Genomic DNA, 27,040 nt, shown 5'->3' on the forward strand with positions numbered 1-27,040 from the left:
CACTTCTCCACAAAAACTCCATAGATAACGTCTTTATTCATTTTTAGCCATCTGTAATAAAATATGTAAATTCATCAATACATTACAGTCATCGTTATTTGTGACCATACTCGAAATGAGCAGCTTATTTTGACAGTATTGCAAGACACAGTGTAAATAGCCTGTGGTTTAATTTATTTTATACAACAGCTGCCAATTCACATCAGATATAAAGTATATAATTAAATTAGCCATTCCCTTATAGACACACATTTGAATGTATTATTCATGTTAGAAAACCTCCACATTATATTCTAACGTCCTTCATCTCCAGTGTCTGTGTGGCATTCTGGCCAACGTTTCTTCAATCGAGCCCACGGTCCGTCCCTGCACTGTGGGTCCATCAGTAGGTTTTCAGCTTGAAGACCTGAGACAGCGAAGACGTGGCGCTGGAGTAGAGGAGGAAGGAGCCTTCACTGGTGCTGAAGAACTCCCAGTCCCTGCAGCCCACCGTCAGGAGCTCATGGACGGAGACGAAGCCCTCGGACCCCTGCCATCTTCCCAACGACAAGAACGTGTACAAGATTTAGTTAAACTGACAATGTTTTACTTCTAACAGGAAAAGCGAGCAGGATTTGGAGAAAGCAGCCAGAAGGAGCGGCTCCTTCACCTGTAGATGACGCTCTTGAGCGAGTGGGACGTTCCGTTGTAGGAATTGGCCACCACCAGGAACCTCTCGTCTCCCACCGAGAAGAACTCCCAGTCCACAGCGCTGTGGGGCACAACGGGCACCGTGACCTGGCGAAGCCATGCAAGGACGAGCGTTTCCGTGACTTGTCACCTCCGGGACGTGCCTCACCTGCTTGTGACGATGTCCTGAAACTTGATGAAGGCGTGGAGGGCCATGTTGAGCTCGTATATGCTGGAGTTGATGGTGTACAGACTCGGCCCTTTTTTATGCAGCTCCCCATTGGCCACTGCCAGGAAAACCCTGTTCCCGATCTGGAACATCTCCCAGTCGGTCGCCCCAAACGTCTGCAATCGAAAGTCCATGAAGAGTAAAGGTTCATGTCCGGCGAAGGGAAGAGTTTAAAATTTCATTTAATTCTGCACCCTGTGGGGAGAACGTGCCAGATAATCGTGCAGAACATCTTCAGTTGTTGCTGTATTTCCCTGCTGCTTCTACAGAAGAGAAGAACGCTGAGAGGAGGACCTCGGTCCCGATCGAACAGGGATCCGAGTTCTGGCAGCACCCAGGTGCCACGAATAACCGCACAGGGGACCATTATGTGGCAGGAGCTGGGCTTAGAGCGCAGAAAAGGAGGCTTTTCGGGGCTTTAGATAGATAATCCCGCACACACGGAGCGTTTTTCCTGCCTCCACGTTTTCAGCAGCACCTCCGCCAGCGGTGATTAACGGTTCTGGTAGGATTTTCTCATACGGCACAAATGTTCACACTGTCAGCGAAACAGACGTTAAGTCTCAAGAAAACATGGAATATATGGAATATTTACATTTATGGCATTAACCAGAGCGACAGGGACAGTTTCCCCCTGGAGACACTCAGGGTTAAGTGTCTTGCTCAGGGACACGATGGTACTAAGTGGGGTTTGAACCTGGGTCTTCTGGTTCATAGGCGAGTGTGTTACCCACTAGGCTACTACCACCCTTATTATAACATTATTATAATATAGCAGTACAGTTATTCAATCATAAATAATGGATTTTAAATACACTGACAGTCAAAAGTTTGGATGAAGAAACTTATTTCGTATTTGTTGCATGAGATCAGTTTTTTCCGCTTTTTACCTTCATGGCGGCTTTGGTCACAATATCGTTCATCATCAAAAGAGACGCTCATTAACACGAGTGAACGATAAGAAAGCGTTCAGCATAAAACCTCCAGGACTGTCGGAACTTGTCCCAGTTGTCCAACTTAAGGTGGTGGAGAGAAGACAAGAGTGTGAAATGCTGCCATCATTTACATTTACGCCGTTTACAAACGCCCTTTTATCCAGAGCGACTTACAATCAGTAGTTACAGGGACAGTGTCCCCCTGGAGTGTCCTGCTCGAGGACACGATGGTAGTAAGTGGGGTTTGAACCAAAAGTTCCCCAATTTGGCCCAAATCTTCAACATGTTTCATCCATTAGATAACCTATTTCAGCCCTGCGTCTTCAATTTTCTTCTATAATTTTTGGACTGCTAGTCCACGTGTAGCCGCGTCTCAGCCATATATTCTCCTTTTTACAGAATCAACTGGACTCACAGTGATGAACTGAAAAGGCTGAAACATCCCCGCCAGCCAGATGTAGATGGTGGAATTGATGTGTGTCGTCACGCCATCGAAGGTGTTGGCCACCACCAGGAAGTAGTAGGGTCCCACGCTGAAGAACTCCCAGTCGTACGCGCCGGAGGTCTGCAGGGTCTGGTTGACCTCGAACGCCCTGGTTCCCGGGTTCCACTTGTAGATCACGCTGTCAATGTTGTGGTTGTTGTCGGCTGAGGGACGAGCGGAATAAAAAAGGGACATGAAAACATCCCCCGCTCACCGCTCCTTCTCTTTCATTCGTCCTCCACAAGCTTTGATGAACTGAACATGGTTCGGGGAGGCAAACAAATCAAAGCAGCCACACATCTGTGACATTTTTTACGGCATTCGCACCTCTCCTGTGATTGGCCACGGCCAGGAAGTCCTCTCCCCGGATGTGGAAGGCCTCCCAGTCCCGGGCGCTGTGGGTCTCCAGGCGCTGGTAGCGGAAGAACTTCAGCTTGCTGGGGCTCCACTTGTAGATGACGGAGTATTCCGGCTCGTCCTCGCTCCGGCCCCCCGAGTTGGCCACGACCAGGAACCTCTGGCAGCAGAGGGGACGTTTTAGAAGAGCATCTCCCGGAATTACCTCTGATTTTGGTCACATGAGATAATGACACCGCCGGCATTAACGAGGAAGCCCCCTGACTGTAATTAACGCAGGTTTTCATCAGGAAGAGCGCCGCCGGCCATAAATTATGTCTGGAACATGAAACAGAATTCATTTGTGGGGATCACACCTGCGTGATTTCCTGCCTTTCCACCACATCAAAGTTCATCAAAGAGCAGCTGAGAGTCGAGTCTTCGTACGGATCGATTGGCCCGTCTAAACCTGAACTATTCATCATGTGGAAAATAAAAAAAAAACTTCCCACACCCTTCGGCCGATGGTGAAGAACTTCCACGCCTGGGCTTCGTACGTGCTGATGTTCTGATAGAGAACAAACTTCCCCTCCGTCCACTTGTAAATCCCAGACCCCGGCTCGGAGTCGCGGTTGGCCGTCGCCATGAAGAGCCCCACGGACGGGATCTGGAAAAGTTCGACGTCAAACGTCTCTGACCAGGTGTACAGGTCCTGGTAATCTTCCACGTAATCCAGCCTACGCCGCTCTGTGGTGGAGAAGAAGCGCCGTCACAACCCGGGCCGCCCATCTACTGCTGTAAAGCGATTAATGGAGCCCACCTTGCAGCATGGAGAGCCAGGAGGTTCCATCACACAGGAACACTCCCCTTCTCCGGGTGTCTAGCCACAGCTGGCCCTGCTCTGGTGGCCGGCAGGGAGGCTCAGAGCCGCCGGTGACACGGACCTCGGCCTCTGCAGCACACATTGACACAAAGGAAGTAAGCAGAATCCACCTTGGCGGGTCACCAGAGGTTTGAACCTTGCTTTTCCTCACGATTCCATTCAATTATGACTATCATTTTACATTACATTTACATTTACAGCATTTAGCAGATGTCCTTATCCAGAGCGCCTTGCAATCAGTAATTACAGGGACAGTCCCCCCTGGAGACACTCAGGGTTAAGTGTCTTGCTTAGGGACACAATGGTGATAAGTGGGGTTTGAACCTGGGTCTTCTGGTTCATAGTGTGTTACCCACTTCTACCCTCAATACCACCTAGTTATCCACTAGGCCACTACCACCCTCTATACCACCTAGTTATCCACTAGGCTACTACCACCCTCTATACCACCTAGTTACCCGCTAGACCACTACCACCCTCTATACCACCTAGTTACCCACTAGGCCACTACCGCCCTCTATACCACCTAGTTACCCACTAGGCTACAATCACCCTCTATACTACCTAGTTACCCACTAGGCTACTACCGCCCTCTATACCACCTAGTTACCCACTAGGCCACTACCGCCCTCTATACTACCTAGTTACCCACTAGGCTACTACCGCCCTCTATACCACCTAGTTACCCACTAGGCTACTACCGCCCTCTATACCACCTAGTTACCCACTAGGCTACAATCACCCTCTATACTACCTAGTTACCCACTAGGCTACTACCACCCTCTATACCACCTAGTTATCCACTAGGCTACTACCACCCTCTATACCACCTAGTTACCCGCTAGGCCACTACCGCCCTCTATACTACCTAGTTACCCACTAGGCCACTACCGCCCTCTATACCACCTAGTTACCCACTAGGCTACAATCACCCTCTATACCACCTAGTTACCCACTAGGCTACTACCGCCCTCTATACCACCTAGTTACCCACTAGGCCACTACTGCCCTCTATACCACCTAGTTACCCACTGCACTACTATCCACCCTCTATACCAACTAGTTACCCACTAAGCTAATACCGCCCTCTATACCACCTAGTTACCCACTAGGCCACTACCACCCTCTATACCACCTAGTTACCCACTAGTCTACTACCACCCTCTATACTACCTAGTTACCCACTAGGCTACAATCAACCTCTATACCACCTAGTTACCCACTGCACTACTATCCACCCTCTATACCAACTAGTTACCCACTAGGCTACTACCGCCCTCTATGCTACCTAGTTACCCACTAGGCCACTACCGCCCTCTATACTACCTAGTTACCCACTAGGCTACTACTGCCCTCCATACTACCTAGTTACCCACTAGGCTACTACCACCCTCTATGCTACCTAGTTACCCACTAGGCCACTACCGCCCTCTATACTACCTAGTTACCCACTAGGCTACTACCACCCTCTATACTACCTAGTTACCCACTAGGCTACTACTGCCCTCCATACTACCTAGTTACCCACTAGGCTACTACCACCCTCTATGCTACCTAGTTACCCCCATAGGCCACTACCGCCCTCTATACTACCTAGTTACCCACTAGGCTACTACCACCCCTATCACGCATCATGTCAGTATTCCTACGTTGCTTCACGTTACGTTGGTGAGATGAGAGTTATGGTCTTGTTCAACCGGACGTATGAAACCAGCCGTTTTTTGCCTGTTTGTGGTATCAGGTGAGCGTGGATGGATCACATGGGCGTTTGTCGGAAGGTGTCAAATGAATGCTGCATGCAACGTTTTCTGCCACGACGAGCGTTAAACAACACAGAGTGAGCATCAGTGAAATGGCAACCAAATGCAGCTACAAAGCGCAGTAAAAACTGCGTGGCATTCAGAGGCCGTATTCCTACCCGGAGATCAGGCCACCACTTTTTAATGGGAAAACCATCAAGCGACGTCATCATGAAATGGCATCTTTTATTATTGTGTTCTGCATCAACGCAGAATCGTCCACGTCTGAGATATGAGATTCACCCCCTGCTGGTGACCTGGTCTCTGAAATGACAGATTTACGGGCATTGAGGACATCGCTCGAGTCTAAGTGGAGTAAAAAAAAAAACGGGAATTAAAGCTGCTGAGACTCGCCAGGAAAAGTCGAGCGGCGTGCCAAACCACACGGCAGCGATTTATCTGATGGAGGTTTTCAAAACTTGGGCCGATAAGTAAATCCGCCTGCATTAGTGCACCAAAAGTGATGATTCGGCAGCGAACATCATTCATTATCCTAACCCAAGATTTAAAAACTATTTCTTCGCCCCGCTGAAGGCGAAAGCCAATAGGAGGAGACTCCTCTCGTTTTAACCCTCGCCGGCATGCGCAAAGTGTACTAAATAAAAGCGAGACGGCTTCAGGCCTCCAGCCCGCGTCGGAGGATCGGTGTCAGGCCGGCCAGGTCGGGTTACGGGATCCCGAACGGCATCATCACACGTCGTGTTTACAGCCAAAACATGGTGCTTCCTCGGGGCCAAACCCCGCATGCAGCTTCCTGACACACACCTGGGCCCAATTACGTCACCTCATAATGCACAAACGGTGGGGCGGCGGTGGCCTAGCGGTTAAGGAAGCGGCCCCGTAATCAGAAGGTTGCAGGTTCGAATCCCGATCCGCCAAGGTGCCATTGAGCAAAGCACCGTCCCCACACACTGCTCCCTGGACGCCTGTCATGGGGCCCCCTGCTCACTCAGGGTGATGGTTAAATGCACAGTACACATTTCACTGTGTGCACCGTGTGCTGTGCTGCTGTGTGTGTTTCAAATGTCGTGTAACTCTCAATCACTCTGGACTCTTTGCACAAATTCTTTTTTCTCTTTTTTTTGCTTTGTACATTGACTTCCACTCATTTGCACACCTACCTGTTAAAGACGTAAAAGTGTAATATTTGGTTATGTTTGCAATATTTGCATATTGGTTCATTGTTTACTTGCAATATTTGCAATACTCTGGTCTGTACAGTCGCAAAAAGCATGTCACTGCACATCATACCGTGTACGACTGTGTATGTGACAAATAAAATTTGAATTTGAATTCAACCTGGCTCTTTTACCGCTGAGATCGGAGCCGAACCGCCTCACCGTGGGGATAAACGGGCGCTTTGTCTCCACTGGAGGGCTGGACCGGCAGCTGCAGCAGGGTCTCGGGCACAGAGAGCACGGCCAGGCCCGGGTCCGAGGACGGGCAGAGGCGCGGGGCGGCGTCCGACCCCGGCAGCAGCACCAGCTGCCGGAGCAAACCCTGCAACGGCAGAGGGGTGAGCGACCACGCGGCACGCCGCGACCTCGGATCACCAAGAATCGGCCCTCCGGACTCACGGTGTAAAGGCCCTTCCACCTCTTGTGGCTGCCGACGAAGAATCTGGAGCCACCGGTGTGGAGATCATCGGGAAAAGGCCGCTCGTGACTTCTGCATTGGGCATTTTTTTTTGCATTAAACGTGCAATTTTATTCCTACTTTCAGGCATCGTCCCGTAATGGCGAAAGACTCACAGCTCCAGGGGCATGCCGCAGTCCAGGGTGAGGGTGCTGAAGTGCCCGCTCACCGCCAGCACCAGTGTATGCCAGCGCCGGTCCGCCAGCTCGACCCCTGCGAACGTCACCCGCCTCCGCGCTTGCCCGTCCCGGAACAGGAAGTGCAGGTCGCCCTGGGAGACGCGGAGGCCCAGCAGCATGCGGCCGGTGCGTTCGTTCACCAGGGTGAAGACATACTCACCATCGGCCTGAGTGAGGAGGGTCTTTTACCCACAAGTCACCAGGCGCGGCCAAAATACGTCACATTCTAAATATGTGTCACGCCTGCATATAAATTACCAGTCAAAAGTCTGGACGCCCCTAATTTGTGGGGGTTCTGGAGACTCAGATGGAGCCATTTTCTAGAACCCAATAGAAGAAACATATTTCATATTTGGAGTATGAGGAGAAAGTGACGTATGTTTGACGAATCTGTTTTTTCCGCTTTTTACCTTCATGGCGGCCTTGGTCACTATCGTCATCGTCATCAAAAGCTGCTTGATGAGATAGATGCTCATTAACACGAGGGAACGATAAGAAAGTGTTCAGCATAAAACCTCCAGGACTGTTGGAAACCTTCTGTGGACCAATAATCAAAAGGTTGTCGGTTTAAACCACCAAGGTGCCACCGAGGTCCCCTTGATGAAGGTGCCGTCCCCACACGCTGCTCCCCAGGCGCCTGTCATGGCGCCCACTGCTCACCAAGGGTGATGTGCTGCAGTGTTTCACAATGACCATAACTTCACTTTCACTTTAATTACTGAAGTATGTAACTTCTAATCTGCTAGCTATACCCTGTTGTGTAATACCATTGTGTACCTGAAGAGGCGATAGTGAGATATTCAGTGTGAAATGTGTATCTAGTCATGTGCACGCTACTGTTTTTGTCTCTTTCTTAACATGTTTGCTGCTGTAAGAATCTTTTTCTTGAATTCTACACAAGGCCAACATCTTGCACCTTTAAAGAGGGGTTCCTCCCATGAATTTGACTTCCACAAAACTGGGTTCCGTTGTTTCCTGGGGTCCACTGGGTTCCAGGTATTATTAATCCTCATATTTTAGAGTCTGAGTTCCTGAGTCCCAGGAACGTACTCACCTGGGCAGCTGCGCCATGTTGCTTCAGAGTAACCACAATGGAGAACTCAGCAGGAAAGAGAGGGCAGTTGATGAAGATCTGCGATGAGGGGAAGCTGAGGGTCGCCTGCGCCTCGGTGATCCGGACGCCTCGCGCCCCCCTTGACTGGACCATCCGGACCCCCTCCAGAGCACCACCACCCGCAGGCAGGACCCGAGACAGGAGGTCAAGGGGGAGCAGATCTGCAGCCGTGTGATGTGACAGGCGAGGTGGGACAAGGCAAATTAGCGGGAAAAATCCGGAAACACAAACATCCCGATCTCTGATTGGCCAATTTCACCCTTATTTACCGAGTTAAATAACATGCTAAACAAATTGGGATTTTTACATTTCAAAAGACCAGGAATTCACGAAAGGGATTTAAATACAATATTCAGCGTGCAGATAACAGCTTATAACGAAAAATTAATAAATTACAAAAATATAAGAAAATGAAAACCCACCCATGTTACTGCCGCTCATTTTTTAATATAAAATAATAAAAAATCAGCCAAACCATCGAGCACTTTGAGTCTGTGCCGTCATGGACCCCGTATTTCCAAAAAAAAAAGAAGCTATCTAATTGTCGGAAAGAATATTGGACAAGACACGTTTAAACTCTATTCTGTGTGAGTCCTGCTGGTCTGCGTTTCAGAGGAACTTGCCGGGGTGACGATAAGACGTGCCTCATGTGGCTAGCCTGGAACATAGATTTGCAGTAGAATTTCACCGAAAATTCGATTTCATCACACTTCTAACATGTTCCATCACCACTGAACTTCACAAGCATCTACAAGAGCGCGTGACATGGATCCACTTCGCAAAAACGGATCCTCCATTCCACTGAAATGGCCATCTTTAGGGTTTATATGCTTTACAGGGTTTATGGGGTGGTAGTAGCCTAGTGGGTAACACACTCGCCTATGAACCAGAAGACCCAGGTTCAAACCCCACTTACTACCATCGTGTCCCTGAGCAGGACACTTAACCCTGAGTGTCTCCAGGGGGGGACTGTCCCAGTAACTACTGACTGTAAGTCGCTCTGGATAAGGGCGTCTGGTAAATGATGTAAATGAGATGATATTTTATTTGCTCTCCGTAAAGAACCCAGGAAGAGCGCTCAGACCTTCTCTCTGACGCGGTCTGTCAGGTGGGACGAGGCGACGTGACGAAGATAAGCGGCGGGCTGCTAGAGCAGGCTTTCAGCTCTGCTTTTTGATGATTGTCTGATGTTTTACGACCTCTCTTGTGGCTGCACCTGCCGCCCATAAAACACGCAGACATCCACAGAACCCGTCATGTTGAAAACACACTCGCCTGCCCACTGTTTCCTGAGGACAGGTGAGCAGGTGTGATGTCACCGCGGCTTATTAAGACTTATCGAGAGGTGGAGATGGGGCATATTTAGCGATTAATACGATTATAAAATAACAATGTTGAGTTTTCTATGCATAAATAGCTGTGTGTTTCTCTGATTAACTCTCCATATTTATAATCTAAATCCATTTCAGCCAATCGTTCAGCAGAAATAATAATAACCAAACTCATAATTAGGAGAAGTTGAGGCTGGTCGTCGAAGGAACAGAAACTCAAAACAGACAGGTTGGAACCTGCTCTCTGTGTGACGTTCTTCTCTGGTGCAGCGGCTGCGGGGTCCATCCACCTGTCCAGATCCTGGACGTCTACAGAAGTGGCAGTGAGTCTCGTACCTGTGCATGGCCTCCAGGACGTGTCCAGCGCGGCGGTGACCCCGGTCAGCAGCAGCAGCCAGCAGGCCGGCGGCGTGGCCCGCCGCGGCCCCGCACCATTCATACGCAGCTCCAGCCTCGCCGAGACCCCGCCCACGTCACATCCCACGGGGCCACTTCAGCAAGACCCCCGGCTCCCTGACCCATCACCTGGAGAAGCCCAGGAGCTCCGGTGAAGGGGAGGAGAGCATGTCCAGATCTTCGCCCATCCGTCGGGTGATGATGACATCATCACAACAAGAAGAACCCACTTGAACCCAGATCTGTATCTTCTTCAGCGGGTAAGAAAGGCGATCTTCTCCTCAGCGGTGGCCTCCTCGTACCTGCCCGCACGAGCGTGTGCGTGTGACAGAGGCCTCACCTGGGCGAGGGATGGAGGTATTTACATGAGAATAAATCAGAGGCGGGAGGGGCCGGCCTGACAGAGGTGATCGAGGGGCGGAGTCTGGGAGCAGCGGAGAGACGAGGAGAAGAAAGACGCACGGAGACGGAGTGCGTTTGATAGATGGGCCTCTTTGAGGACGGAGAGGAAATCCCCACCATCGGCAGAGACGGGCGGTGTTGGGCCCCGATGGGGTTTAGTAAAGGAGCGGCTGACCGCGCCCCACGCGAGGCTTTAATATCGTACGGAGACGCCAAAAATTCCTAATCAGTTATGTATTTTAATTAAAAAACCTCTCCAGAGTTTTAAATATTCTGCAGCAACAGGAACCTTTTAATCACCTCAGGCACTTAATGTCGAACGTATGTACAGACGTTTGGATCGATCGGAGGTAATATTCTAATCAACTGAAATACTGTATTTCTAATTGTCATCAAGACGAATATACATGTTGAAAATGTACAAAGGAGCCGTGAAATGACCCATAAAAATACCGATAAAAGATGGATCATCTTCACATCAGCTGCAGGAGCTCAAATGTCCAAGTCTAATTAGAAGATTTGGTGCAGTGTGTGTAAAAAAGGAAGGGATGGAGGGATAGAAGAAAGAAAAATATAAGAAAATGAAAACCCACCCATGTTACTGCCGCTCATTTTTTAATATAAAATAAAAAATCTGCCAAACTATCCAGCACTTTGAGTCTGTGCCGTCATGGACCCTGTAGTTCCAAAAAAAATTTGGTCCAATTCTTATTCCCCTGGGTTCTTAGCAGAGAGGAGTATTCCTGAGAGTGGAGGACACTTAATTCCCAAAGTCTGAAATGGCGGGACAAAGGGACCAGGGTCAGCACACGTGGGATCCACTGGGAATTTTTATAAGAACGGTGTTGAAGCCAGAATGGAGATCTATCTTCTTTTTATAACACACTGGCCTATGAACCAGAAGGCCCAGGTTCAAACCCCCACTTACTACCATCGTGTCCCTGAGCAAGACACTTAACCCTGAGTGTCTCCAGGGGGGGACTGTCCCTGTCACTACTGATTGTAAGTCGCTCTGGATAAGGACGTCTGGTAAATGGCGTAAATGTAGATGCGACTGTTCCGAGCGAGAAAGGAGAATGAAGACAGTGAACAGCGTGACCCGTGTCTGCGCATCTCTTTGATACGTCCCCGTTTCATCATCACCGGGCTGCGGAATCCAGACGCGTGTTCAGACACGTCCCTCAAAAAAAAAGCCGTCAACAGGCGCGCCGCACGCGAGGAACCTGGCTTCTTACACCAGCCCTGTCCCTCCACCTCTCTGGAGGCCACCCGGCCATCAAGCCAGACGGCAGGCTCAGAGCTGGACCTGCAGGGTCCACCATGTGCACGTACGGCACTGTCTACGTTACCGTATCGGACTGAGTCGTGCATGTTATCGCTGGTTGCACTTTATGGACCATGTTGACCCGAATATGAGAAAATTAAGAAAATTGGACTCCATATTGACTCAGTTTTGGTCTTTTTTTTAAGGTTATTGATGACACGGCTGTCGGTGATAAATGAGACGGTGATGAGAGCAATACGGCTCTTTTCCTCCAGCCCCCCAGGGCCAGGGACGAGGCAGTGGGCTCTGATGAGGGCTAAAGTGTGGGGTAATGGCGGGGCGGCGACGCCCGTGGCCTGTAATAAAGGCCGAGCTCCAGTCGGCCCCTAGTCATTACACGGGGAACTGGCCCTCGCTCTGAGTGGCGACGGGAGCGAGACTCACCTTCTCATTACGACCGAAGATCCTCTCGGCGTCTTCAAACTGTGACATCACCGCTAAATGCCGAGTTCCGTGGTTGAGAAGGTACCTACATTACGTACACCTTTCAGGTGTTTTTACGTTAAAAATCGTTATTTTTATGAACATATGTACAGCCTTCTTATTCCAGTTTCCGTTCAATTGAGGGGTCAGAACTAGAACTGTCACCATGTAGAATGGATTTTATTTTATTTTCTCACCTTTAATGTTGATTCAGACTCAATACATTCATTAGATATGAAGTGAAGTTTCCAGTTTTTTTCTCATTAGTTTTAAGGTCTATGAGGTCCAGTGAGATCCAGTCGGCCTTACAAAACGAGGTTACATCAGAGTCTCTCACAGTCTCTGAAGTGCAGAACCTGGGAACTTTTGCCACCCCTGGACTAGACAGAGGTCCGACAAACAAAGCCCAGAACCCCCAGAATTCCCTGGGAATTACACACGCCCGTTCCCTGTCGACGCCCCCATTGTAGCTTGTGTCCCTTTTAAGTGTCCCCTGTGTCCCGACATTCAGTAGCGCAGTCATTTGATCTGGTGGGTGAGGTGCAGAGACAGAACGCCGCGTTCGTACCCCAACAACTAAGAAGTGGAGTTAGCCGAACGTCCAATATGCTGATGGGATTTTGGTGAAAGTCAGTTTCCTGCCTTCAGGGTAGCGAGATACAAATCGGATCTCTGGCCCAAAGTAGCGTGTCGGGCGAAGATCAAGGAGCCGCAGGCCACCACTGAAACCAGAGCGATGCTATCACTGGCCTGGTGCTCTGCCAGGAACAGAAGCTCCTCTGCGATAAAGACCTCCAGGTCCCGTTGGTGTTGTGAGATAACGCCGCAGAAGCAGGAAGTGGTGGCGGCTCGGCGCGTCAGAACAGCTGGAGGTCGCGGAGGTCGCGTTAGATGGAGCGGGACCGACCGGTAACAGTAACTAAGTGGGCACTGGGCGGCTGAAGATAAGGGCAGAATGGTGAGGGTGTGAGGGAGCCTCGGGGTGAAAGTAATCTCAGTGATAAGAGAGAAACGAAGAGAGAAATTTCTCAAAAGAAGTAAACATGCACCTGATAATGGAAATATACATTGTGCCAGGAAGCCATTCTTAGACGTCTTGTGAACTTCTGACATTCAGTGTGCTAAGCTGATGTGATCTTGCACTCATGCAATGTCTGTCTCTTCAACCTCTGTACTAGGTGGTATAGAGGGTGGTAGTAGCCTAGTGGGTAACTAGGTGGTATAGAGGGCGGTAGTAGCCTAGTGGGTAACTAGGTAGTATTGAGGGCAGTAGTAGCCTAGTGGGTAACTAGGTAGTATACAGGGTAGTAGTAGCCTAGTGGGTAACTAGGTGGTATAGAGGGCGGTAGTAGCCTAGTGGGTAACTAGGTAGTATAGAAAACGATAGTAGCCTAGTGGGTAACTAGGTAGTATACAGGGTAGTAGTAGCCTAGTGGGTAACTAGGTGGTATAGAGGGCGGTAGTAGCCTAGTGGGTAACTAGGTAATATAGAGGGTGGTAGTAGCCTAGTGGGTAACTAGGTGGTATAGAGGGCGGTAGTGGCCTAGTAGGTAACTAGGTGGTATAGAGGGTGGTAGTAGCCTAGCGGGTAACTAGGTAGTATAGAAAACGATAGTAGCCTAGTGGGTAACTAGGTAGTATAGAGGGTGGTAGTAGCCTAGTGGGTAACTAGGTGGTATAGAGGGTGGTAGTAGCCTAGTGGGTAACTAGGTAGTATTGAGGGCAGTAGTAGTCTAGTGGGTAACTAGGTGGTATAGAGGGCGGTAGTAGCCTAGAGGGTAACTAGGTAGTATAGCGTGTGACAGTAGCCTAGTGGGTAACTGTGCGCGTTATTTACATTTACAGCATTTATCAGACGCCCTTATCCAGAGCAACTTACAATCAGTAGTTACAGGGACAGTCCCCCCCTGGAGACACTCAGGGTTAAGTGTCCTGCTCAGGGACACAATGGTAGTAAGCGGGATTTGAACCTGGGTCTTCTGGTTCATAGACGAGTGTGTTACCCACTAGGCTACTACCACCCTGTTATGTGTTATGCTTAATCTTCACCATGAATTTGAACTGTAGAGGTTTCAGAAGTGCAAATTTTACTGAGATGGCATCAGACACCGGGAGAAGTCGGCCCGTGAACATGAAAGCTGATCAGCTGCATGTATTGTGTAACACCATCGCTGGGAACGCCCTGCCACTCACCTTTAATGTGTGTCAATATCCTGCCGGCCCCTTGATGTGGGCACCCGGCCGGCCTACACCTGCTGCCATGAAAGCGCACTTTCATCTGCGGAGCGCCTCCATCACGAGGCCATTGTCGGCTGGCATCAGATAAGTGGGTGGGGGCCGGGCAGGGTGGGAGTGGCCAGGCAGGGGCGGAGCTCGTTCATAAAGGACGTTGTCTCGGCCGCGGTGCTTCTGTAAACAGGCCTTTAGAGAGGAAATGGCGGCCCTTTTGGCTCCAGTTTGGTTGCTCAGCTGCGGCTTCAGTGGCCCTCTCAGGTCGTCTGGATCAAATAGTTTTCCAGTCGAGCCGACCAATGAAACCACAGCAGGGTGTGTAGCCCAGAAACAACACAACGTAGAACATGGGGAAGAGAAGCCAGACTCCCTGTAACACCCCGCCCGCCTTGTTTATCGTCTAGTCCTCCTCCGCGGCGAGCTAAACGCGCCGTTCTTCTCCAGCCTCGTCTTTTCATCAGAAACGTGCAGCGTAGAGAGAATCCGCCATTGTGGTACGTGGGACATGTTTGGGACTGAAGGTCAGATGTAGCTCCAGTGACCAGACTCAGCACTTTCTTTTCTGAAGGGAACCCTGCACGCTTCCAGCAGTGGAAGAGATGACAGTTTTCCCAATCGAGCTGGCCAAGCATCGCGTGGAACCCTGGAAAAGGGCGTAACAACTGACATACTCCGGCCTGGAAAAATGCTGTTCCAATTGCAGTTTTGATTAAAGGGACGCAACTTTCGTATTTGCCCATTTTATATGGATAAAGGAACAATCATCGTTTGTATCCGACGAACACCACGCACACCGTGAAATCTCATGTGCTCAGCGACGTCCAGAAAATGTGGTGTTAGTAGCCTAGTGGGTAACACACTCACCCATGAACCAGAAGACCCAGGTTCAAACCCCACTTACTACCATCGTGTCCCTGAGCAGGACACTTAACCCTGAGTGTCTCCAGGGGGGGACTGTTCCTGTAACTACTGATTCTAAGTCGCTCTGGTTAAGGGCGTCTGGTAAACGCTGTAAATGTAAAATGTAAATGTAAAAATGTGATTTGCGATAGAAAAAGGAGCGTGGCGTGTGCAGGAGGATGAGAGCGAGGCCTGAAGATGCGCCACGAGCCAGGCCGTTTGATGTGTCTGAGCCACGTTGCGTTATCGCTCTCAACATCAAACGCGAGCTGGAGCTTTAATCACGGCTGTAATATTTCATTTCTGTCACATATCGTTCAGTTGCACCGTGACTCCGGAGATGTTCCTTCATTTGCACGGATTTCCGCTCAAGCGCGGCTAAAAGCAACGGCCGCTAACGGAGCCCAGAGCGGCCTTTTCCCGCGCCGCCGTGACAGGAGGTGGCCTGCAGCGCGCCCCCACCGACCCTCGGCGCTCCTGTCGGGACAGGAGCCGGGACGGTTGGGATTTTCGGGATTACGCGCCAGGGTTTCCCCTCCAACAGCAGCACAAGCGGAGATACGAGACGTTTGATTCCGAGATTATTCGACAACGGGAAGAATTCCCGACGAAGCGACATCCAATAGTTTGGCGCTGCGCGTCTGTTTGCCGTATTTACCGGATTTACAGGAAGACTCTGAGGGCCGAGTTCATTAGAACCCGCTGAACCGCCAACGCTGTTCTCCGTGTAACGGGTCGCTAACAAATTAAAACCTCCCGCTCAACGTCATTTCCAGCCAACGAGTTTATTCAATAAATTCTCTTGGACTTATTCATGGGTTCATAGGGGTGGTGGTAGTAGCCTAGCGGGTAACACACTCGCCTATGAACCAGAAGACCCAGGTTCAAATCCCACTTACTACCATCGTGTCCCTGAGCAGGACACTTAACCCTGAGTTGCTCCAGGGGGGGACTGTCCCTGTAACTACTGACTGCAAGTCGCTCTGGATAAGGGCGTCTGGTAAATGCGGTAAATGTAATATTACGTAATATTACACATTATTACTGCCAGTTACATACGGCATGGCGGTAATGAGGTGACAGCAGCGGCGATGTCACATGTTCACGACTAAACTAATTTAATGGTGCTAGAAGAGGTTAGACTGCGAACTCAGACGCCCTTATCCAGTGCTCCATAGTCAGTAGTGACGGGGACAGTCCCCCCCTGGAGACACTCAGGGTTAAGTGTCCTGCTCAGGGACACCATGGTAGTAAGTGCAGTTATTCTGGCCGTTCAGGTGCCACCTTGAAGGGTTGAGGACCATGTTCTGCTGCTGGCCGCCATTTCCAAACGACCACGAGCTCCTGACGGGACGGAAGAAGCTCCTCCTCCTCGCCGCCGCACCGCCAACCAGCCACGGCCTGAGGCTGGATCGGGGCAGCCGGGCTTCACCCAAAACCAGACGGCAGGTGGGGGGAATTTCCCCAACGAGAATACACCCCCAACCGCAGGTCCCGTCCGGGGCCCTCGGGCTCAGCCGAGTAAACATGTAGTAAAGTTACACATCACCACACCACGCTCGGGACGTCGCGGCGGGCGACTTTCCCAGAAGGCAATGCTTCCACCTAGAGGGAGTTCAGAGTCGTAACGTTTCGATACTTAAATGTTCCACTGGTGCGGGACACCATAAAACGAGAGACGGGTCTCAATTCATTGAGACAAATAAAGAGACCGGAGCCGCAGACAGAGTACCAAACTATATTTATTGTATACAGTAGTAAAGGACGACTGATAAATGTACAAATCAGAAGAGAAAACGAAAACCAGGAAGGAAAACTTGCGTTGAGCTTCTTTCGAAAAGGAGGACAGGAATGAAACGAACGGAGGGACCTTTTTACTCAAAAACCAAGAAAAGGAGAATTTTAAAAAGGGGAGGAGCAATAACAGGTTAAAACTGCCAGAAACAGATCCTACTCGATCACAGCGGTTCTACGGACGCGGTGAGGAGGACGGGGTAGGGGGGGGGTTTGGTAACGGGACGCACGGGATGATAAAATGGAGACGCGCTTGGACCGTGTCAACCAGAAAAGAAAATATCCGGGTTAGCATATTTCAAACCAATTACAGCACGCAGGGACGTGACGTCCCACGCGCCCCCCCAGGACAGACGAGTCCCTTTAACCAGCACCCGCCCTTCGTGGCGGCACTGCATGACCCTGGGGACGCGCGGCGCGTGGGCAAAGCCCGTTTAAAAAAAAAAAAAAAAAAAAAAACACCTTCCGTATACATCCCTGCTCACACAGTTCAATGATTACAAAAAAATTATAATATTATAATAATAATAATAGGCGAACAATAAATGGTAAAAAACGTGTAGACGCAGGCGGCTTTGTTGCATCTCGCCACAGAACCAGGGAACTGGATTGGGGGGGGGGGTGTAATGAATTGGATTAAAGAAATAAAAAAAAAAAAAAAAAAGAATCCTGGTCAAAGCCAATTTTCTGAAATCTAAATGACATGCGCCCCCCAACGCAGCACCTGAGTCGCCGTGGAGACGCAACGGAGCCAATCAGAGCTCTCTAGGAGGCGGGCGGGCGGAGGCGTGCCGGGGAGTCGGCCTTTAGCACGTCCCGCCGGTCTGTTGCTGGAAAACGTCGATAGTGTCCTCGTCCTCCATCTCCAGCTGGACGCACAAGTGAATTAAAAGTTAATACAAATCAGCAGCCATACCGACAAAAACTACATTTAAACTTATTTTTAATAAGTCCCACGGACGCAGCGCTGCTTCGCTCACCTGTGCTGGCGTGTCCGTCTCGTTGATCGGCTGTCCGTCAAACCTGAACCTAATCTGCCTGATCGAAAGGCCCTGAAAACAGAGGCGTGGGGATTTACTGATGACTAAAACTGAGAGTGAGGCATTGACGTCTAACGTCGGGACGTTCTGAGGATGAATGGTGATGGGAGTGTCAGATTCAGATGAGTGTGTGTGTGTGTGTGTGTGTGTGTGTATACATATATGTGTCAGAATCTGGGCATCACCACACGACTCCGGAGGCAGAGGACATCCTCACCTGTCGCTCGCAGTAGGCCTTCATGAGTTTGCTGAGGGGCGTGTGCCTTTTGATTTTAAACTGAACCACCGAACCGTCTTGACCCGCGACCTTTAAGTTAATGTGATCATTTTCAGTCTTCACACCTTCCTAAAAAAATACAAAATACAAAAAAGCACATTGTAAAAGTACATAAAAAAAGATTCAAAACTACAGCTCACATGATAATGTTCAACGTTTTGTGTTTTAAATGCACATACAGGTAGTCCAGGTAGGTCTGAGCCATTACATTTACAGCATTTATCAGACGCCCTTACAGTCAGTAGTTACAGGGACAGTCCCCCCCTGGACAAACTCAGGGTTAAGTGTCCTGCTCAGGGACACGATGGTAGTAAGTGGGGTTTGAACCTGGGTCTCCTGGTCCATAGGCGAGTGTGTTACGCACTAGGGTACTAGCACCCTAAACAAATGCTTCAGTTTGTAAATACAAAATGCAACTTCACATCTTCAATAACGAAACACGTCATTGTCGACGACAAGCTGATTCACAGGGGTGGTAGTAGCCTAGCGGGTAACACACTCGCCTATGAACCAGAAGACCCAGGTTCAAACACCACTTACTACCATCGTGTCCCTGAGCAAGACACTTAACCCTGAGTGTCTCCAGGGGGAGACTGTCCCTGTAACTACTGACTGTAAGTCGCTCTGGATAAGGGCGCCTGGTAAATGCTGTAAATGTAAAATACCGCTATCAATCAACGCGACTTATCGCGATACGTACGGCCGGAAATATCGCGATATTTTAGGCCATGTCGCCCAGCCCGGCAGCTAGTCTGGAATTAGCATCGTGCTAACCCGGACCCCCGCGGCTCATTCATTTCGTGGTTAAACTTCCCGGACGAACCGCGAGTGCGATTCCGGCACCAAGCGTCTAATCTGGAGAATAATTAAACAAAGTAAAAACAAATACAAATATACAGTCATATAGATCGATATATAGATATGAAAAAGGACGCGCGTAAACCAGCGCGGCCGCGGTGGACGGTGGCGCTACCCGCTTGCGGCCGGAAAGCGGCGAGTCGGAGCGCCGGAGCGCCTACAGAGCCGCCGAACAGCCGCCGACGGCCGGATCCACGCACGGTCGGCCCGGTTCCGCCGGCTCGGAACCGAACGGGCGCAGGCGGCCGCCGCACGGTAACGAGGTGAATAAAAAGGCCGCCTCACCTTCGGCTTCTCCTCGGACATGATGGCGGGATGGATGGACGGGCTGCGGGCTTTTTGTTTAGTCGGAATCGGATGTTGTGTTTTTTTTTTTTTTTGTTTTTTTTGCGCCGCTCCGTCCGCTCCGCTTTTACCGAGGAACGCGCACAGGCAGCCCGGCGCTGATTGGCCGCCGCGCCGTCACGTGGTCCGTTTTTGCGGGAGTTCCGCGGTACCGGCGGGGGGGGCGGGCGAGTTTAAAGGGCCCCGTCGATTCAGCGAAGCTAATGACAAACGCATTTATAAAATATACATTTCCCACCAGGAGCCACCCATATATATATATATATATATATATATATATATATATATATATATATATATATATATATATATATATATATATATATATATATATATATATATCTATATATATATATATATATATATATATATATATATATATATATATATATATATATAGATATATAGATAGATAGATAGATTATAATACAACAGTATTTGAAGTTTGTGGGTTTAAGCTTTTTAAACACTATAAACCCCTATAAAACTGGAACAGTGCAATGGGCGGTTGGGTAATGCTTTGCAAAATAACCAGAAACCTTATAATTTTATGCACATGCACATGTAAAAGTGTAAAACTCACAAACAATCCTGATTAAAAAGTGAAAGTGGTTATAATGTTGACACGTAGAAATCCAAGGTGGCACTGAGGTCCCCTTGATGAAGGTCCCCACACACTGCTCCAGTTAAATACAGAGGGCACGTTTTACCGTGTCACCGTGTGCTGTGCTGCAGTGTCTTCACTTCACTTGCAAAATTGTATATCTGCTCAGAGTCTCTTTCTCTACACATGTGTCATTGTTTCATAAAAATGAGCAAATTCTGCAATAAATGCTTTAAATAAATCAATATTTGGGGGGGTGTTGCGTTAACCAAATTGCTTACAGCTCAGCTAAACAGTGGTTTGTATTGGTGGATACATTTGCACAGTACTGTATGTCTCTGCATTTAAAAAAACTAATGAAAGTGAAGTGATTGTCATTGTGAGACACTGCAGCACAGTACACGGTGACATTGTGAAACGCCACCACTATATTGTAATATACAGTACAGGCCAAAAGTCTGGACACCATCTCATTCAATGTGGATTTTAAGTGAAGTCAGTACTAATCCCAACAGCATTAACTAGAGGACCGCCTTACAACGTGAATGAAGGGCCATTCTCCTCCAGCACCCTTACGCCGAGGAACAGGAGCGGTAGTATTCTGGCGGGCCAGGCACTCGCCTATTTACTACCAACGCGTCCCTGGGTGTCTCCAGGGGGACTGTCCCTGTCACTGCTGACTGGATAAGGACAGGGTAAAAGTAAATGCACAGCAGACACGTGTTCAGTGGATACAAACACTTTAATAAAAAGCTTAACTAATCAGAAGGTGCGTTACAATACAAATTATTTTCACTGTGTGAAATATGCCAAAAACTCACAAACAGCCAAAATAAGGGCAACAGTAAATGCTCTTTGATTATTAGGAAATATAGGCACGTTAGTGTAATTTTAACATTCAATAAAGTCAGTATGCAACAATTTTCTTAAAACGATTCTTCCAATTTATTGAATATTATATCATACAAGCTTGATCCAACTTCTCTAATATAATGCTGAATTTATGGAGTGTTTATTCTCTGTGTTCGGACTAAATGTGCAGCACATGTGTCTGAATTCCATCCGGTCTCTTTTAAGATGGAAAACACAGAGTACGAATACCCCTTCCGGCCTGACCCGTCCGGCTCTCGCGTTAAACCTGCACCCGAGCACATAAATGGCCGGTCTAATCAAATGGGCGATTCGCAATTTAAAAAGTTTCACTTTGCTCAGCTCAACATTTGGAGTAAAGTGAAAGGAAAGTAAAATCTCGGATTTAATGGAGTGCAAAAGGTCCAGTATGACCTGTTTTTACATTTCTGCACCGAGGGCAACTCTGAGAGGCGCGCCGATATATCTTATCATAACTTAAAAACAATTCAGACAGGAATAAAACCCCCTGTAATCCCTGAATTCTGGTGCTGGAGCCCAGAGAGGAAACCGAACGGGCGGGGCGGGGCGGAGTGGCATCAGTTGTTTTCGAACCTGGAATAAGGGTTTTCCTTAGAAAGGCCTGTGGTGGAACAAAACGGGAAAGGCCGTCTCACTTCCACATGCACAGTAAATTCCAAGTTCATTTGAACTCAACTCCAGCGGCGATCAGAAATTCAGACTCACCGTATTTCTTTCTAATTTCGTCATGCCGCGCGCGCATCTCCACTTTCCTGCAAAGATTTAACGCAGAAAGCGACATTTTGAAAAACAGCAATATTGCGTAGATTCCTTACCTAAAAATGTGCACTGATCTTCAACACAAAATTGACATAAAGTATTAATTACAGAATTTACTCATTTGTATGAAACAATGACATGATTTGTGTAGCGAAAGAGATTCTGAGCTGCAATGCAATATTGTTCTCCACCTGTAGACATCTCGACATATCAACATTATTACCGTTTTCACTATATATATATATATATATATATATATATACACACACACACACACACACACACACTTCAGGCCAAACGTCTGGACACCTTCTCATTCAATGTGTTTTCTTTATTTTCATGACCATTTACGTTGGTAGATTCTCACTGAAGGCATCAAAACTATGAATGAACACATGTGGAGTTCTGTACTTAACAAAAAAAGGTGAAATAACTGAAAACATGTTTTATATTCTAGTTTCTTTGCTCTGATTACTGCTTTACACACTCTTGGCATTCTCTCGATGAGCTTCAAGAGGTCGTCACCTGAAATGCTTCTCCAACAGTCTTGAAGGAGTTCCCAGAGGTGTTTAGCACTTGTTGGGGTCCAGCTCACCCCAAACCATCTGGATTGGGTTCAGGTCCGGTGACTGTGGAGACCAGGTCTCCACTTTTTGTTAAGTACATAACTCCACATGTGTTCATTCATAGTTCTGATGCCTTCAGTGAGAATCTACCAACATAAATGGTCGTGAAGATAAAGAAGACACGTTGAATGAGAAGGTGTCCGAACTTTTGGCCTGGACTGTATATATTGTAGGGTGAGCAGTAGACTATCAAACGATTCTTGACGAACACACTTAACCCGTCCTGCAGGGGGCACTGAAGCTGGAATTAGAAAATGAAGAACCTCTATTTAAGTGAATGAATGACATGGTCCCTCCGGGACTAAAATGCCTGAATTTACGGCGACATTATCAGCTGTGATGCTTCTTCTGGGGAAGGCTGCTGAGAAACTGCTGAAATAAGTGAGGCTCCGCCAGGGTGGTCTTCATTGGCCGGAGCGGACTACTTTCGTTTGGAAGTAAACGGCGTAACGGGAAGTGGGAGAGTGGCGCCGACGTCAGCCGGCTGGTGAGTACGGTTCCTGAAAAGCGGACGTGAGAGTGTGATGTTGCAGGCCTTTCACGAGGTGCGACCCTCGCGACCGCCCAGCGAATATCCAACACTACTTTACCGTAGCCACTCTCGTGCCGAACAGTTGGTTACCGTTTCTGAGGGTAAATGAGCAGCCGTCCTCTGGCACGTGGCTGTAAAACTGATTACGTTGGAGTGCTGCGGTACGTCAAAATACCAAAAAACTTGCAGTGATTTGACAAAAGTGCAAATAATTTGTTCCGAACGGCCGAATTTGCGCTAATTGTTGCGATTTTAAGTTCCTGTAAGTACAGATTTACCAGACAGCCTTCAGTCAGTGACAGGGACGGTCCCCCTGTCCTGCTCAGGGACACCATGGCAGTAAGTGGGGTTTGAACCTGGGACTTTGTGACAGGGTGTCTCGCCCACTAGGCTACTGGCGCCCCCACACGGTGGAGTGTGAAATGACGGTCGCCCCGCGGGCGTGTCAACAGCTAATCTCGGCGCGTGTTTGTCGTCAGGGAGCGGCCAGGCGCTGCTCACCTCTCCTCCCGGCAAGCTTTCCACGGGTCGGCCTGACGCTCCACTCTCTCGTCCTGCTTCTTGTTCCTGGGAATAACAGCAGAATTACGTCCTTTTATCAGACCTTGTTCATCCATCAGGGGACCACGCGTCGGGTCAGGTGACAGTAAGATGTGTTACTGTTACTCGTCAGTTCATTCCACATGTTCCTAAATCAGGACCAGGCCAGAGTCACGAGGACATTCCTCAGGGGATTACGCTCGGCCCTCCAGGTGCCTCCTCAAACCCGCGGGAGCAGGACAAAGATCCAGCCACGCATTAAATCTGTAAAAACGTGCAAGATGTCCAGGTTTCCAGTCGGGGACGACCATGATTCACTGGACCTCACGTTACGGAGAGACGTCGGCCGACAGCATTTGCATGACGTTTACATTTACGCCCTTATCCAGAGCGACCACATTTACATTTGGAGTAGTTACCAGACGCCCTTATCCAGAGCGACTTATAATCAGTAGTTACAGGGACAGTCCCCCCCTGGAGACACTCAGGGTTAAGTGTCCCGCTCAGGGACACAATGGTAGTAAGTGGGGTTTGAACCTGGGTCTTCACTAGGCTACTAACACCCCACTTACCACCTAGTTACCCACTAGGCCACTACCACTCTCTATACCACCTAGTTACCCACTAGGCTACTACCACCCACTATACCACCTAGTTACCCACTAGGCTACTACCACCCACTATACTACCTAGTTACCCACTAGGCTACTACCACCCTCTATACTACCTAGTTACCCACTAGGCTACTACCACCCCACTTACCACCTAGTTACCCACTAGGCTACTACCACCCTCTATACCACCTAGTTACCCACTAGGCTACTACCACCCTCTATACTACCTAGTTACCCACTAGGCTACTACCACTCTCTATACCACCTAGTTACCCACTAGGCTACTACCACCCTCTATATTACCTAGTTACTCACTAGGCCACTACCACCCTCTATACTACCTAGTTACCCACTAGGCCACTACCACCCTTTATACCACCTAGTTACCCACTAGGCTACTACCACCCTCTATACCACCTAGTTACCCACTAGGCTACTACCACCCTCTATACTACCTAGTTAACCACTAGGCTACTACCACCCTCTATACCACCTAGTTACCCACTAGGCTACTACCACCCCACTTACCACCTAGTTACCCACTAGGCCACTACCGCCCTCTATACCACCTAGTTACCCACTAGGCTACTACCGCCCAGCGACCAGGTTACCATCAGTGTAGACTCACCCTATCTTCTCACACTTGCAGCAGCAGAAGCAGCAGACGAATACGGAAATGATGATCGCCCCGCCGATCACAGACATGGTGATGATCAGCGCCTGGAAATTCACTGCGGTGGAAACGAGAGGCGCAGATCATTCAGAGAACATCCACGGCGGTTCTAATCCAAACGAAGATCTACACGCACCCAGCACAGTAGACGGAGGCAGGGTGAGGCGAAGCGACTCGAACGAATTATAGGAACATAGTTTAATGTTTCTGAGCCAAACTCCTCGTTTCTCATGCCGCCGAAGTGAAAAATTAAAACGAATCACCTGACGCCGGCGTCTGAGAATGAAATTTACAAGCAGCGAATCATACGGAACGGATACGTACTACAGACTATACTACTTACTATAGTTCAAGTTTGCTGACCAATCATTTAACCAACATAATTCAAACGGAGTATTAGTACAAATTAATATTGATTTATGATGATTTGTAGGATTGGGTGTTTGTCATTGTGATGCAGTGACGCAACGAAGTGTGTTTAACCCAAGCAGTGGACGGCCATTAAAGTCGCCACCCGCTACGCCACCACTGGCCCGTGTCAGGGACGAACACGAACTGGGTCGGCAGACTAATCAAAGCCCATTTTATAACCATAATACGATTAACGTGAAATAAGCCAGATTTGTATTCCGGCGTTCGGTTTTAGCCTCTTATGCTTCGTTTCTGGCTACAGGCTCTGCCATTTTCACGGCCCCAAGATCTCTTTCCTTGTGGTGAGAAGGTTTTATCGGGTGTTGCTCGACGTGGGCAAAATGTCTTACTGCCATCAATGTTGAAATGACGTTAGACGGGACAAGCAGACGGCACCAAAATGCACGGAGACGTACCCCAGCAGAGACCCCAGCGAGCCTCAGCCAGGGGACAGAGGCTGTGTGGGGGCAGGATGGTCCTCACAGGGTAGTCCACACACCGCTGGTTGGCCTGGCACCACAGACACTGCAAAAACGATGACACTGCGTGGCGATGACCATAAATAATTGAATAAAAATAAACTTCACAGAGAAAAATGTCTTACTGTTACGTTCTTCAGGCACTCCTCACAGCTCGTGTTGGATTTCGAGGCGCATACTGTGACATGAGGGGTAATGAACACATTTTTACTGAGGCAACATGGCAGGATGTCCTCATAACCAGAAACGTCACCCAGGGACGTCAGGTTCTGTCCAGGAGGGTGGTCCCCCCCCACACAGTGACGTCAGGTCCGGGATGGTGACCCCCCCCCCCCCCCAGGGACGTCAGGTTCTGTCCGGGAGGGTGGTCCCCCCCCACACAGTGACGTCAGGTCCGGGATGGTGACCCCCCCCCCCCCAGGGACGTCAGGTTCTGTCCGGGAGGGTGACCCCCACCCAGGGACATCAGGTTCTGTCCGGGAGGGTGACCCCCCCCACACAGTGACGTCAGGTCCGGGAGGGTGACCCCCACCCAGGTTATAAGTGACGTCAGGTCAAGTGATGGCTACATAACCGCAACCCATGACATTATCAACCGTCGTCTGGGTGGGGGAGCATTCAGAGAAACTTTTACCATATGGCATAAAGTAACATGGCACATAATCCACATCTGCGATTAAAATCTAGCTCTACTGTGAGGTCTACTGGTGAAGATCACGGACCACCAAATAAACGCGATTAAACTGCTGTAAGAATTCAAACGGTCCGAAGATCAGAACAACACACGACGCCAAGACAAGAAAGACATTTTATCCGCTTCCATGTTGTATATAATATATATAATACCTGCAATGTATATATATATTTAATACCTGCAACTGCGCTCGTTACACGGAACACAAAGAAAGAGAAAGAAGTTTGGAGGAGAGTTGGAGCAGAAACCAACCGTCCGGCGCCGAGGGGGTCTGCGCGGAAACCAGCGCCGAGCTGAGGACGCAGAGCAAAGCAACAAACACAGAGTTCCAGCAGCCCGCCATGTCCTCCTCGTCCCTCCCGGGGTAAAACGTCGCTTCTCCGGCCGCACAGCTGCCCTCACCGCGGGCCGGTCTGCTGATCGCACCCGTTCCGCGCTGAGCGAGCAGCCAGTCCGGGATTTGGTCCGTTACAAAGAACAAAAACCCGCACTGGACTTTTAAAAAATTCGGACGCGGGATTTATATTTACAGCATTTACCAGACGCCCTTATCCAGAGCAACTTACGATCAGTAGTTACAGGGACAGTCCCCCCCGGAGACACTCAGGGTCAAGTGTCCTGCTCAGGGACAC

General features: G+C 49.2%; 3 protein-coding genes across 3 annotated transcripts; all 3 read right to left on the minus strand.

Moving 5' to 3' along the window:
- Positions 1-16: 16 nt before the first annotated feature.
- tspearb (thrombospondin-type laminin G domain and EAR repeats b) lies at positions 17-10,317 on the minus strand. The gene is made up of 12 exons (XM_028992360.1): positions 9,931-10,317; positions 8,204-8,424; positions 7,087-7,316; positions 6,913-7,003; positions 6,676-6,835; positions 3,474-3,605; positions 3,168-3,400; positions 2,645-2,834; positions 2,249-2,481; positions 839-1,014; positions 650-751; positions 17-536 (listed from the first exon to the last, which is right to left on the minus strand). The coding sequence occupies exons 1-12, from the start codon at positions 10,031-10,033 to the stop codon at positions 383-385; spliced, it is 2,025 nt and encodes a 674-aa protein (XP_028848193.1). The 5' UTR covers positions 10,034-10,317; the 3' UTR covers positions 17-382.
- Positions 10,318-16,995: 6,678 nt separating this feature from the next.
- sumo3b (small ubiquitin like modifier 3b) lies at positions 16,996-19,672 on the minus strand. Its single transcript, XM_028992426.1, has 4 exons — positions 19,526-19,672; positions 18,323-18,451; positions 18,046-18,117; positions 16,996-17,934 (listed from the first exon to the last, which is right to left on the minus strand). Exons 1-4 carry the CDS (start codon positions 19,544-19,546, stop codon positions 17,872-17,874), a joined length of 285 nt encoding a protein of 94 aa, XP_028848259.1. The 5' UTR covers positions 19,547-19,672; the 3' UTR covers positions 16,996-17,871.
- A 1,240-nt stretch (positions 19,673-20,912) lies between these two features.
- Positions 20,913-26,867, minus strand: pttg1ipb (PTTG1 interacting protein b). Its single transcript, XM_028992423.1, has 7 exons — positions 26,661-26,867; positions 25,840-25,892; positions 25,652-25,760; positions 24,780-24,882; positions 23,499-23,564; positions 21,786-21,832; positions 20,913-21,681 (listed from the first exon to the last, which is right to left on the minus strand). Exons 1-7 carry the CDS (start codon positions 26,749-26,751, stop codon positions 21,638-21,640), a joined length of 513 nt encoding a protein of 170 aa, XP_028848256.1. The 5' UTR covers positions 26,752-26,867; the 3' UTR covers positions 20,913-21,637.
- Positions 26,868-27,040: the final 173 nt, after the last annotated feature.

This window comes from Denticeps clupeoides, chromosome 9 (genome assembly GCF_900700375.1).
Source record: "Denticeps clupeoides chromosome 9, fDenClu1.1, whole genome shotgun sequence".
NCBI classification, from domain to species: domain Eukaryota; kingdom Metazoa; phylum Chordata; class Actinopteri; order Clupeiformes; family Denticipitidae; genus Denticeps; species Denticeps clupeoides.